The sequence below is a fragment of the Psilocybe cubensis genome, chromosome 3 (assembly GCF_017499595.1).
Source record: "Psilocybe cubensis strain MGC-MH-2018 chromosome 3, whole genome shotgun sequence".
Lineage (NCBI taxonomy): Eukaryota > Fungi > Basidiomycota > Agaricomycetes > Agaricales > Agrocybaceae > Psilocybe > Psilocybe cubensis.
In genome coordinates, this window is record NC_063001.1 from 129,809 (window position 1) to 143,451 (window position 13,643).

At 50.9% G+C, this 13,643-nt stretch overlaps 1 protein-coding gene across 1 annotated transcript; it reads right to left on the reverse strand.

The window, feature by feature from the left end:
- Positions 1 to 764: 764 nt before the first annotated feature.
- Positions 765 to 5,462, reverse strand: JR316_0002880 (Nutrient and stress factor 1; the record flags this gene model as incomplete). The annotated part of the gene is given in 4 exon segments (XM_047888665.1): positions 765 to 801; positions 1,404 to 2,047; positions 2,067 to 5,112; positions 5,209 to 5,462. The coding sequence occupies 4 exon segments, from the start codon at positions 5,460 to 5,462 to the stop codon at positions 765 to 767; spliced, it is 3,981 nt and encodes a 1,326-aa protein (XP_047751039.1).
- Positions 5,463 to 13,643: the final 8,181 nt, after the last annotated feature.

Sequence of the window (13,643 nt, forward strand, 5' to 3'; positions counted from 1 at the left end):
GCTTGGAACTTGGAACTTTGAACTTTGGAAGCGCGTTGACAATTGACACCGACACCGACACCGACACCGACACCGACACCGACACCGACACCGACACCGATTAATAGTACTACTACTACTTAATACTAATAACCCAAACACACGCAAAACAACGTCACTGTAACGAAGCTTCGAAACTTCCAGTCCAGAAGCCAGCCCAAACTCACGAAGCACCTTCAAAAGTACAAATTCTGAATCACATTCTATTACTAATTTGTACCTGAAGGTGGCAAAATGGACCCTGACGATCTCACTCATTCTCACCGTTCCCATTGCCCAGACTTCAGTCATCTAAAAAGTTATGGTCCAAGTTGAATCCAATGGATTCCAATACCGAGGTAATGCTGAATTGGAATCGGTCGACGACAGTGTAATACTTGACAACACCGACCAACCATGAACATTGAATCCTAATCCAAACCTCTCATGTTTCCCAGAAAAGGAGACCGAATCCAAACCCAATAGAATTACCAGTGTACACTACATACCACAAAGAGACCCAGCACAATCAACTAAAACAATTAAAACAACAGCAAGACGAAAACGAAAAAGAAAAGGAAAAACGAAAAAGAACAAAGGAAAAAGGAAAGGTAACATCAATCCATAGACGACGTCAGCGACACAAAACAGGAACAGAATAGGTATATCAAATAGCGAAAAGCGAATACAGACAGAGATGAAGACGGAGACCGAGATGGGAGATAAAACAGACATATTTTTTTGTTTCAAGGCGCAAAGGTGGGTTTTGTACTAATACGAATACTGTAAACGAATACTGTAACGAATACTAATACTAATAAAAGAAGCAAATCAAACACAAAAAGAAAAAGAAAAAGAAAAGTAGGGCAGAGAGGGTATTATTAAAGTAACCAATACGTAGAGACATAGACATAGAGAGGTAGAGAGGTAGAGAGACACAGATACGAAGCGCAGAAAAAGAAGAGAGAGAGAAACAGAGAAAGAAAAAGGGAAACAGAAAAAGAAAAAGAAAAGAAAAGAAAAGGAGCAGAAAGAGTTAGTAGATGGTGTAAGTAAAGCAGACAATAGACGATAGCCAATAAGCAAGCCAGTAGTTGATAGGACTATAATACGATAGAGTGGGTCTGGTGGGTGTGTGGGTGGTGGTGGTATTAACACAAACAAATCAAATCAAATCAAAGAAAAAAAAAGAAAATCGAAAATCGAAAACGAAAACGAACGTGTTTGCACCTCTCGAAAAAACAAAACAACAACAGAAGACCCGAAGAAACACCAAGTCCAAAGTCGAAAAAAGAAAAAAGAAAAAAGAAAGAAGAAAAAAGAATGAGAATCCACATTACAATCGCCATCGCCATATCATACAACCTCAACAACCTCAATCCAACAACGAAGGCGGCGTAAGCCCAGCTTCAAATTTGACATTCACCATGCCCATATCCATACCCATACCCAAGCCCATGTCCATACCCGCGCCCATACCAACTCCTACACCAACACCAGGCCCAACACCAACGTCCATGCCAACCATATCAAACGACGACGCCTGCTGCTGCTGCTGCTGAATCTGCTGCTGCTGTTGACGAAGATGATGCGGATGCGAATGCTGTCCCATCGCACCAACATTCATATCCATCTCATCAAACGGCACAAAAGGCGGTTCCACAAACTGCGGGCTCCCGCTCCCATGCGCATGTCCATGCGCATCTACAAACGCCTGCTGATGCGCATGTGGGCTGACGCTATTGCTGAAACCCTGTTGATGTGCATGTGGACTGACGCTGACGCTATTACTGAACCCCTGCTGATGCGCATGTGGACTGACGCTGACGCTGCTGCTGAACTGCTGCTGATGCGGGCTAGCACTGAACTGCTGGTGGTGCGGGCTAGCACTATACTGCTGCTGGTGGTGTGGATGTGGATGCTCATCAAACCTCGGCGCATCAAACTCGTACTCGTACTCATACTCATACCCCATCGGTCCTATACCCTGTTGTTGCTGCTGCTGCTGCTGCTGCTGCTGCTGTTGGTGCTGCTGATGCAACTCAAACCTCCTCATCTCGCTCTCCTGATGCTGCTCGAAACCTAGCGGCGACGGGGGAAGACGCCGCGGACTCGCTCCCTTCCCTCTCCCTCTCCCCATCCCACTCACGCTCGTACTCGGGCTGACGCTGCTCTCTCCACCTATGCGCATACTCCTCCCTATCCCGCTCGCGCTCTCGTTCACGCTCACGTCCAAACTCCCGCTCGCGCTCGCGCTCGCGGAGGAGCTGCCGGGCAACGACGCGCGGCGTGGGGGTAGGCGATGCAGAGGGCGTGGGCGATGAGCTAGATACGGATGCGGATGCGGATGCTGGCGAGCGTGCGTTTGCATATGCCCCGTGTGCTGCTGCGAAACCTGATGCTGATGCGGATGAGATGGTAGGGGATGCGAAGGCGGACCCATACGCCCCTGCCCCTGGCCCTGAGAGGCGAGGAGAGGCGTCATAGCCGGAGGATGATGAGGCTGGTAAAACTCCTCTTCCCTCTGCTGCTGCTGCTGCTGCTGGTTGTGGAGATCCACCATCTGCGCCTGCACCTGCACCTGCGCCTGGGCTTGAGCCTGATGCTGATGATACACCAAATACTGCGCCTCCTGCTGCCGCCTCAGCGCGTCCGAATACTGCATTTGCTGAGCCTGCTGCTGAGCCTGCTGCTGGTGCATCTGACTCGGACTCCCCCCTTCCCGACCCTGACCCTGCTCCGGACGATTGGGCGGACTGCTGCTGCTGTTGCTGTTGCTGCTGCGCGAGGAGGAGGTGTTGATGCACGCCAGCGAAAGGCGGCGGGCTGACACTTCCCGCGCCATGCCCATGCCCATGTCCTCCTCCAACCCCAAACCCAAACCCTCGCCCCCCGCCCCCGCCCCCGCCTCCGGATCCACCGCCAAACCCGCTCCCAGGCCGTCCAGAGCTATAGGAGGAGAAGTACCCTGAATCCCTCTCTCTATCTCTCCCTGACCCCGCCCCCGCGCCTGAGCCAGACCCGGAGCTGGACCCGGAGCCTGAAGAGCAAGAAGACGCGGGCTCGTCGAAGATGTGCAGTCCCGAAGTGGACGAGACGAGCCCGAGGCCACTCGCAGTAGTCGGTCTGCTCCCTCCGCTCCCTCCGCCTCCGCCTCCGCCGAATCCACCCCCTCCACTACTGGCGAACCCGAGCCCGCGCGAGCTCGTCGGTCTCCCAAACCCTCCTCCCGCAGCAGCTGCTGCTGAGGCGGATAATAAAAACGCTCCAGAGCCCGCGGCGAACCCCCCTCCCGCTCCCGCTCCCGACCCTCCAACAAACTCAAGTCCGCGGGACGACGTAGGTCGAACGAGATCGTTGCCGCTCCCGTCGCCGTCGTCGTTGCAGAGCTCCATGACGGAGAGGCGGCGCGAGGCGGGACGGGACTCGGCGCCGTAGTCGTATCCCTGTCCCTGTCCCGATCCCGCTCCCGATCCCGCTCCTGGTCCCGATCCTGGCTGGTGGTACTGGTGGGAGGCGAGGCTGAAAGTGGTGAGCCCTGTCCCTGTTGCTGATGATGGCGAAGCATGCCCATGTTCGCGGTCGCGCTCATACTCGAACGGGCCATCTGGCCCGCCGAACGCGCGTTTCCGCGGGTTCCCTGTCCCTGTCCCTGACCCTGCTGCTGCATGTGCGCTTGGAGATGGAGATACTCCATGTACTGCTGCTGCTGATGCTGTTGCGGATGAAGAGGCCGGAGCGGGACTTGGGTCTGGGGGTGGAGGGTGGAAGAAAAAAGGGGAGGCGTCGGGCCCTGCACCGGGACTCGTCGGCTGCTCTCCTCCTCCTCCTCCCGCGCCTCCTCCCGCTCCTCCTCCTCCTGCCTCCCTCGCCCGCTCATATCCTCCCAACCCAAATCCCCCGGAGCCGGACCCGGTACCGGGCCGGCCAAATCCGGAGTGTAAGAGGGATAACTCTGGACGTCCGCCGCCGCTGCTGCCCAATCCGCCATGCCCAGCTCCATTGGCATGTCCATGTCCATGCCCATGTCCATGGGCATTTGCATGTGCATTGGAACTTGCATTGGAACTTGCATTTGCATTGGCTGCTGCTGCGGATGCGAGCCCATGGGAGGATAGAGGCCGCGCGGCGAAGAACGAGAATGCAGACGCGACGGCGGCGGGCGCTGTGCCGGGGCGGGTGGCTGTCCCTGGGCGGCGGAGGAGGTCGAGGTGAGGGTAACTGGGGTACTGGGATTGCTGCTGGTACTGCGAGCCTGCTGAGGCGGCGGCATGGCCGGGAAAGGAAAGTACGTGCTGTTCTCCTCTGAGATGGGCGGGGTAAGCAGGATGGTGGGAGGCCCCATGTGCTGCTGATGATGAGGATGTGGGAGCTGTTGATGAGGATGGTGAGGATGTTGAGTATGTGGTGTGAGGAGGGAGTGGTGGTGAGGGGAGGGAAGCGGAGACGACTGCAGCGAGCGGCGGGAGAGATCGTGCATGCGGGTCGGCGGGAGGACCAGCTGCAGATTCGGTGGCGCCCGACGCTGTGGCGGGCCCGGCGGCGGGGATACTTGAGCTGCTGGTGAAGGCTCGAAAGGAATGGGACTGGGCTGCGGTGCCAGCTGCTGGGTGGGGGGAGGAAGGTGAGATGGGTGAGGTGGACGATGAGGGGGCAAGAAAGGACTGGCTGGGGCCACGAAAGGAATGGTTGTGCCGCCGCTGTTCGTCCTGCCAGTACATCATCGCGCTGTCCCCGCCCTCGTTGCCCAGGCTCGTTCCGGGGCGTTGGTGTTGTTGGTGATGGTGATGATGCATCGGCAGCGGGCCCATCTCCTCCTGCTTGATCATCATCGCGTCGTCCTGCTCGTGCATCGGCGACAGCCCGTGGCCATTCCCGTTGCCGTTCCCCACCGGCGACTGCAGCGAGGAGGAGGAGGAGGAGATAGGGGGCCGGCGGGCAGAGCGGGCAGCGGCGCCGCCGGCCTTGTTCTGCGCGGCCATGGTAGCGTGCAGCGAGGTGAGGTCGCGCATCATACGCTCGTTCTGCTCCTGCTTGTCCGCATGCACCGTCTGCGCGTGCTGCCGGAGGTTGTCCAGCCGCGAGAACTGCTTGCTGCAGTGGCACGAAAACGGTCTTTCCCCCGTGTGTTTTCTGTTTTTTCCCCACATGAGAACTCATCAGAAAAGTCAGAAAAAAAGGACAGCGCACCGGATGTGCCTTGCGAGATGCTCGCTCCTGGAGAAAACCATGCGACACTCGCCGTAGCCACGGCACTGAAAGGTCTTTGCTGGAGCGGGTCTGTACCGCTTGTTGACGCCGCCCAGGGGCCCCCCGGGCATATTCGTCGCGCTCCCATTCGCGACCATAGCAGCCATCGCAGCGTCAGAGGCACTAGTAGCAGCAGAAGAGATAAGTTGATCAGGGGGAAAATGATCAGGGGGAGACGGCTGGTCGTGGTCCATTAGCCTGTTGTTCAAAAAGCAAACCAAGACGCGATATAAAGGGTGCCTGACTTTCCCCCCTCGCTCCCATTTTTTTTACGCCAATTCCCACACCCTGCCCCCCAGCGAATCCCAAAAAGCGATCCGATCTCGTATTTGTCTCTATTTGGCGTTGATCGCTCGATTACCCCCTTTCCGCAATCTCAGGGCAATCCCGCTCTTTCGGGTTCCCATGCCTTTTCTCTCGGATTCTTCGCCCACCCAGACTTGCTCGTCTCTTTTCCTGACGTGCAACCTCGAGAATAGCGCACAGAGAGGCTGGACCGCCTCGTCCCCCCGACAACCTCGACTCCGCGCAAATCTCCACTCTCGGACGATATCGCCAAAATCCCCCATCCCCATCATTCCGCATCGCGTCAAATGACCTCAACAATCCCAAGCAAAAAAAAAAAACAACAACACAATTTCATTTAACCTGATCCCCATCCGCACCTGTTCTCCGGAATCGCAATGAACTTGACTTGTACCCATCCCATCACAAGTGCCGACGCATATAATGATATATACATAGTCTATATACTCACTTATGTACATGTACATATGTATACATACCGAAATCAAATCCGAATATGAACAATCCACCCGAACCCGGACGCACAATGGTAATAGCAATACTAATAACTAATACAAACCGCGCTTCAAGCTTCATCAATCAACATTATATACACAACGCAACATCCGTGCATACGCATACCCTATCTATCTATCAGGATTAATTTTTTCTTTTTTAATTCCCCTCCTGCCTGCCTGGCGTGCGCTTAACCCGCCCGCTTACGCTGTACTTGCGTGCGGTGGGTGCTTAGAGCCGTCTTACCTCCCACCGCCTACCGCTGCCGCTACCGCCTTGGGATAGTGATACGGACGCTACCTACTAACTTATATATCCAAAAACAACACAACACTCGGCAATGCTGCCACCTGTCCCATCCCGTCCTGTCCTGTCCTGTCTGTCCTGTCTCGCTAACTCACTCTCGCTGAATCGCTCGCGCATCAACAATTGTACATACAACATACTGTTACTGTATCCCCACGCAAACTCTAACCAAAACTTGCAAAAATATATTAAAAACCTATTAAAAACCACCACCCTCGCCTTTCGCTCAGTCATTTGCGCAAACTTTTCCATCTCCAGAAGGAATGATTCGACTCAAGTCTCAAGTCCAAGCGACGCGGTGTACACCCAAATCACCCATCGCCCACTCAAATCGCACACCCAAATCGCACATCGCACATCACTTCAGTGATCGGTACGCGGTGCGGTACGACTTCACTTACGCGCTCCGTCGATGTCTAAATAGGGTATAAAGCACTTATAAGTTACACTTGCTCCCGAGTCGCAGTCGCTCCCTTGCTCCCGCCCGCCCGCCCGCTCCTCGATCATACATCACATCACAATGCACAATCCAGTCCACGAATCCACAAATCCGATTTCAAATTTCCCTCTCTCCCTCCCCCCTTCGCTCCCTTCCCCAAACCCAAACCCAAGCACAAGCGCAAGAGCAAGCACAAGAGCAAGCACAAGAACAAGCACAGGCACAAGAACAAGTTTAACATCACATACCAACGTACCATATCCCACATACACAATCGCGAGTTTGAGAGAGTATGCTATATAGTAGTTGTAGAGTACCACATGTAGATAGATAATTTACTTGAGAGATATGGCAGACTAATATATGTGATATAATTCCTTCAAAACAGAACAGGATAGGACAGGACAGGATAGGATAGAACAGAATACGACACCATCATCACAACTTGATTAACAATACGACAGAACACCGGAAGTATGTGTTCGACGAAAGGGACCAATATTATTATTAATTAGAGCTGAATATTAATAGAGCAGAAAAGAATGGATTTTGAATGAAATGGAACAGAACAGAACAGAACAGAACAGAACAGACCCGCACAGTACAGCACAGAATTACAGCACGCATTGACATTCAAAGTCATGGGGAAGAATCAACGGAGCAAAATTAGAGCACAATCAAAGAACTGAACATAATCAACTGAACCCACACCAGATTGACTCGGAAGAACTCACCACGAGTGCAAACGAACGCAAAAAAGAAAAAAGCACTGATCAAATTCATCTTCATCGCACGCACGAAACAACTACGAAATCACAAGGAAGACGTACTACCAAGCGGACGACGAGACGACGAAGAATAGAAGGTTGGACAGCATAACACAAAGCCGCCAGGGATAGGCGCGCCACAGGGACAAAAACGAGAGGAACGGAGGGGAAAGAAAGAAAGATCTGCATACACAGAGGCGCTGGGGGTGCCGCCCAAACAGTGTGGGAGAAACTGGGTCTAGCGAGGGAACGTGTGGATGAAGGCAACTTCGCAGCTCAGGGAGCTGTTAGGTAGCTAGATATGACAAAGCCAAAGGAGGGGCCCTCCCCTTAGAGGCGCCACCTAAACACAATCAACGGAATACTGAAAAACATACCCGATCCCACAAAACCCATCCCACATAAAAGTATCACCGAACATATCATATCATACCACACCACACCACACCATAACATAACATAACATACTCACGAAACCAGAACGAAATACACGGTGCCGAGCCCACAGCGAAGATCTACACACCTCAAACTTAGACTGTCCAGTGTCAACGCTTTTATATTTAACATTTGTCACCTTCTCTCTTCATTTCTCGCTTTGCTGTCGAATCGAATCGAGTCGAGTCGAGTCCTATATTGTCCTGTCTTGTCCTGTCCTAGTGCGTCGCGTCGTGTCGTGTCGCATCGCGTTGTGTCCGAGTGCCATTTCGGATGTGTCCGACCTGCCTGTCGCGTCGTATATGTCTGTCGTGCCTGTCTCCTCGCGTCGCGTCGCGTCGTCTTAAATACGTCCTGTCTGCCCGTTTCTCGTCTCGTCTCGTGTGCATCTCGTCGCATTTCTCGTGTCTATCGCTTCTACTCGCGTCTCGTGTCAAACGTCCCACGACTTCCCTCGAGTCATTCCATAATCCGTAATCTATAATCCATCTCATTATCAACCTCATTCGCCCGTTTGCCCCATCATCATCTCGCCCTCCCATCTAATTACTACTACACCCACCAGTCTAACTTAAAGTCTCCATAGAATCCAGTCAAATACGAATACGCAGTTCGTCTGTTACTAAACAATTAAAAGAAATGCCAGTTATTACCAACGTCGATTACCAAGTTCCTCTACGAATACGAATAAGAATAAGAAATAAGAGAAATCAAAGAACTTCGAATGCGAAGTTAATGAACGTCCACAACGTGTCATACTCAGACACGCGCGCCGCTGGAGTAACACCAGCACTTCAACTCAGACGCGTAAGTTCGATTCGATTCGAATTGGAACAATACTTGAAAATTAAAAAAGAAGAAAAAATGGAAAATTCAGAATCGAGCATCGAGGTTGAACTTGCGGAAGATACAAGATACTGCACTTTGTCATATTGCGCTTCAAAGGCAACCGGGACCGAACCACATTGTCCATCGCATGCAAATGGGTATTGGGTTAGGCCAGCTACTGTAGCGCCTGACATTCCCACCTCTTTGTCGAATTGGTTCAACTTTCGCTGAGACGCGATGTGGGTGTGAGTGACGGTAGTTCTGGTGCTGGAATTTCCTTGTCTACAATAACGATGACAATCCGCAGACCCGCGTCGTTCATGTTCACGCTCATCTCCCAATATCTCGACACACCAATCTTCGGTTCACGTTGATTCTGGGACACATCAAACTTGTACTCACAACCGCAGCCTCATTGACACTCGCACTCAACGCCGCAAACCAGAAAAAATATAAAATATAAAATATAAAATATAAACACAAAGACGACTCAACGAACCACTCAACCACTCCCCCAAAGAACTTACCACCGTAAATATAATCCCTACACTCCAAAATATGAAAATCCCCGAATCACATACTAGTCTCAAGGCGTTGAATGGGTTATGGCAGCGGGAAGCGGGGAGCGGGTCATAGTCCAGACAGGCGCTCGGATTCAGAATCTAACTCCGGAAACATGACCTAGTATTGAAAGCATTACACAGCCGTCATAACATCCCTCCATATACACATACCACACCCGCAAGCAGGCAGGTGTAGTCATGTATGGATATCCATTGCACATACCTCCCGGATTCATCCCACATAACCCGGACTCAAATCCAATAGTACCCCGACTAGACTTAAATCTCATTCTCCAAGTTTCAAGTTTCACACGGCGGCCCACATCGACTTGCTAGTATACCTTCATCCCACGAGAAACAATAACGACTGTATCTTATTCATCCACAGCCACCCAAAAACACAAAACACTTTGTTTTATCACTCTACGATAGTCTATACTCTATTACACCAGTAGCATTTCACATTTTACAATTTATTGACATTGACAATCTCATCGGCTCACCGATACCAAGTTGACGTTGGCCCGAATATCGTTCCCACGATCGAATAACAACAAATGGGAAGTGGGAAATGGGGAAGGAGAAGGAGAATCCCGAGGGGGTGAACACAAAGAACGCAGCCACAATTAACAACTTAACGCAATCAATCATGATGAAAACACAAATTAACATGACCGCAATAACCGACACCCCATCCTTTCCTTGTCACTTGTCTTAGGACTCTAAATCGCTGCGAAAAAGCCTTCACGCTCACATTCACTTTCACTTTCACTTTCACACGCTCAAGAATTGTGATCGCGAAAGTATACGATCGCGATACATGATTGGACACCGATGACGACAACGCACAACGCACGACTCACGCCGCACGATACCGACGATCCCTTTCATTTCTACCTTCTTCCACCGTCGTCTTCAAAAAAACAATAACAAAGAACAAAGAACAATAATCGTAATTTTTAATAATGATAATGATGACACCTACACCGACACCGACAATGATAATGGTAATGACAATGGTAATGGTAATGGGTAATGATGTAAGCCTGGAGACTTACCACACACGCAAACACGCACCGCAGGCGGACGCGCACAACAAAACGGCGCACAAACGCGAGCCCAGATTGGGTCTCGCTAATCAACTTACAAAGATATTGAGACCGAAAGACAAAAGGGAAACAAATGACCTTCGTTGCTTGACTAGAACGCTACGCAACGAAGGTAAATATATTATAGTAATTTACTACACATCATGTATTGACTAGAACGCTACGCAACGAAGAGAGCGTTGTCCCTTCTGTTTCAGCGAGTGAGGCTGCCGATCCCGACAGCCTTCCACTTTTTTTTTGAAGCCGACTACGTACCACCGCCGCACACTGTTACCGTTACCGTAAATTGCCCACACTGTATACCGAATCGTCGCGGACCACTCGAGCGTCGACCCAACGACGAGAAGAGCTTGGATTACCCTCAGAGCTTGTTCCAGGCCTTACTGTTTTCCGCAAACCACGAACTGAACCCCAAGGTCCACCGCCGTCACCGTCTGCCTCATCAGTGAATCTCAGCTTCTCAGATTCAGCGACCTCTAACTCAGAGGACGAAGACCATACCGACACACACACTCCCACCGCGATCAGCAATCCGATCAGAGATCGACGCAATCGCCGCAACCCTAGGTATCCCACCGTTGTCAGAGTCAAGATGCCAAACGATGACGATAAACCGCTCGCTACGGTTGTCCAAAATAAGATGAAGGACGTACCGATTCTCACACCAGGGAAGATTGATCCTCTGGTAATGCAGCAGTGGGCGGTTGCTTGCCGCAAATACATGAAGCATGCAGCGAAGTCGCCAAAAGAAGTTGTGAAGTTTGTGGCCGATGGAATGCAAGAACCAAGACTGGTGGCTTGGTATCAAGCAGATTCCACACGGATTGATGAACTGCCGCTGGAGAAATATCTGGAGGAGCTTCAAGTGCTCGTGTTGGAGAAGAAGTGGGCTCACAAAGTCCGTGAACAGATCCTAACGTCCTATCAGGGCGACCGTATTTTCATCGACTGGAAGATCGAAATGGAGAATTTGAATGCGATCTTGAAGACGATGGCACCAGAGGGGTACGCCTTCCCCAATGAAGCATTGAAGATACAGCTCGAGTCACACTTGAACCAGGAGCTTCGTGAGTCGCTCGGATTCGAGCCAGTCAAGGCCACCGAATTAGCCGCCTGGTCACTGGAAGTAAAGGACCGTGACGACCGCCTTCGTGAGGAACGTGCACGCACCCAACGTCAAATCGATGCGAGCTACGCAACACGAGTGGCTGCACGCAGGCTTGACAAGAAATCCTTGTTATTGCGTCTCTCGGATAGTCCAAATCCCAACCCTCGACCATCAAACAGCGAGTTCGATAATGGGGTGCGAAGGCCACTGTTACCTAAAATCACAGCAGAAGAACGTACATTACTCGACAATCACAATGGCTGTACCAAATGCCGTCGATTTTACGTCAACCACCGCGCAAGGAACTGCCCAAATGGATGGCCAACAGCAAACGGATACAAGACCCTTACAGAAGAGATGGCATTAAAGGCACAACGTGAGAAGGATGCCAAAGAGCAGGGCACTAGGAAGTCCTTGCCCGTGGGGCAAATCAATGCTTCCTCCTCATATACCGTGCATGACGAGGAGACAGATTCTGATTCGTACGTCCCTACCATGTCTATGACCGTTCCGCACCTCTTTCCAGTTATGGAGATTGAGGGGCCAGCGGTTGTGGATTTTCCTCTTCGCATTCGACCAATGCTTGATACGGGATCTCCTTCCACAGTGATTGACGAGACACTCGTCACCCAGCTCGGCCTCCCCCGATATCCACTACCACCCGCCGAGGACAATTTGTCATCGATTGACAATACACCGCTAGAATGCAGGGAGTATGTTAAGATTCGGGTTGCATCAGGAAACGGGAGCTGGATATCACGGACACATAAAGCAAAGATTCATCAAAACCTATCTATACCGCTGCTACTTGGATTGTCATTTCTTTCCCCAGAAAATATAGTCATTGATACTCGGAAACGAACGGCTATTGATAAGCGTTCTGGATATGATTTAATGAATCCACCAACAAGAGATACTCTTGCTGCAAAGAGCACTGCTATCTGTGAGGGATTAAAGACGGACGCAGGGATAGATCAGGACAAACAGAGAAGATCGGCCATGGCAAAGGAACAACATCTGCGATCACAGGTCGAACCAGAGCGTGCAAAACAGTTGGTAGCAGCGATTAATGAGCAAATCAGCAACATTCAATTTCAGCAGAAGCTATTGCGCATGGACAAAGAAATGAAAGAGAAATATCGAGATCGCTTTCCTGACCGCCTACCAGACAACGTAGATATTCCTGATCACATATATCACCGGATACGATTGGTGGACAAAGACAAGATACATGCGGGTCGAGGATACGCTGCTCCAAAGAAATATCACGATGCATGGAAGAAGCTTCTTGACGAGCATCTGGCCGCGGGACGTATCCGACCATCCTCATCTGAATATGCATCGCCAGCATTCTGCATTCCAAAGTATAAAAACGGAGTACCTGACCTGTCAGTACCACTACGATGGGTAAACGATTATCGGGAGATCAATAAGAACACTATATCTGACAAATTTCCACTTCCACGAGTAGATGACATTCTTGCAGACTGTGGAAAAGGCAAATTCTTTGCAAAATTAGACATGACCAACAGTTTCTTCCAAACACGAGTACACCCAGACGACATTCACTTGACAGCTGTGCGTACACCATGGGGCCTATACGAATGGGTTGTGATGCCAATGGGCGGGAAGAATGCGCCAGCTACACATCAACGGCGAATGACAGATGCATTACGGGAACTCATTGCACAAGTATGTCACGTCTATCTAGACGATATTGTGATCTGGGCAGACACCTTGGAACAACTATCAGAACGAGTAGAAAAGGTCTTGAAAGCGCTTCGGAAAGCGGGACTTTATTGTAATGCGAAGAAATCAGTCCTTTTTGCAACTGAAATTATCTTTCTGGGACATGTTATTTCCGCAAACGGCATTCACGCAGACCCTGCAAAGACAGACCGAATCAAGAAATGGCCACGACCAACAAACGCAACAAATGTACGTGGATTTCTAGGACTCACAAGATATCTGGCTGTCTTTCTCCCTGCGCTCGCGGAACATACTAGCATCTTATCACCA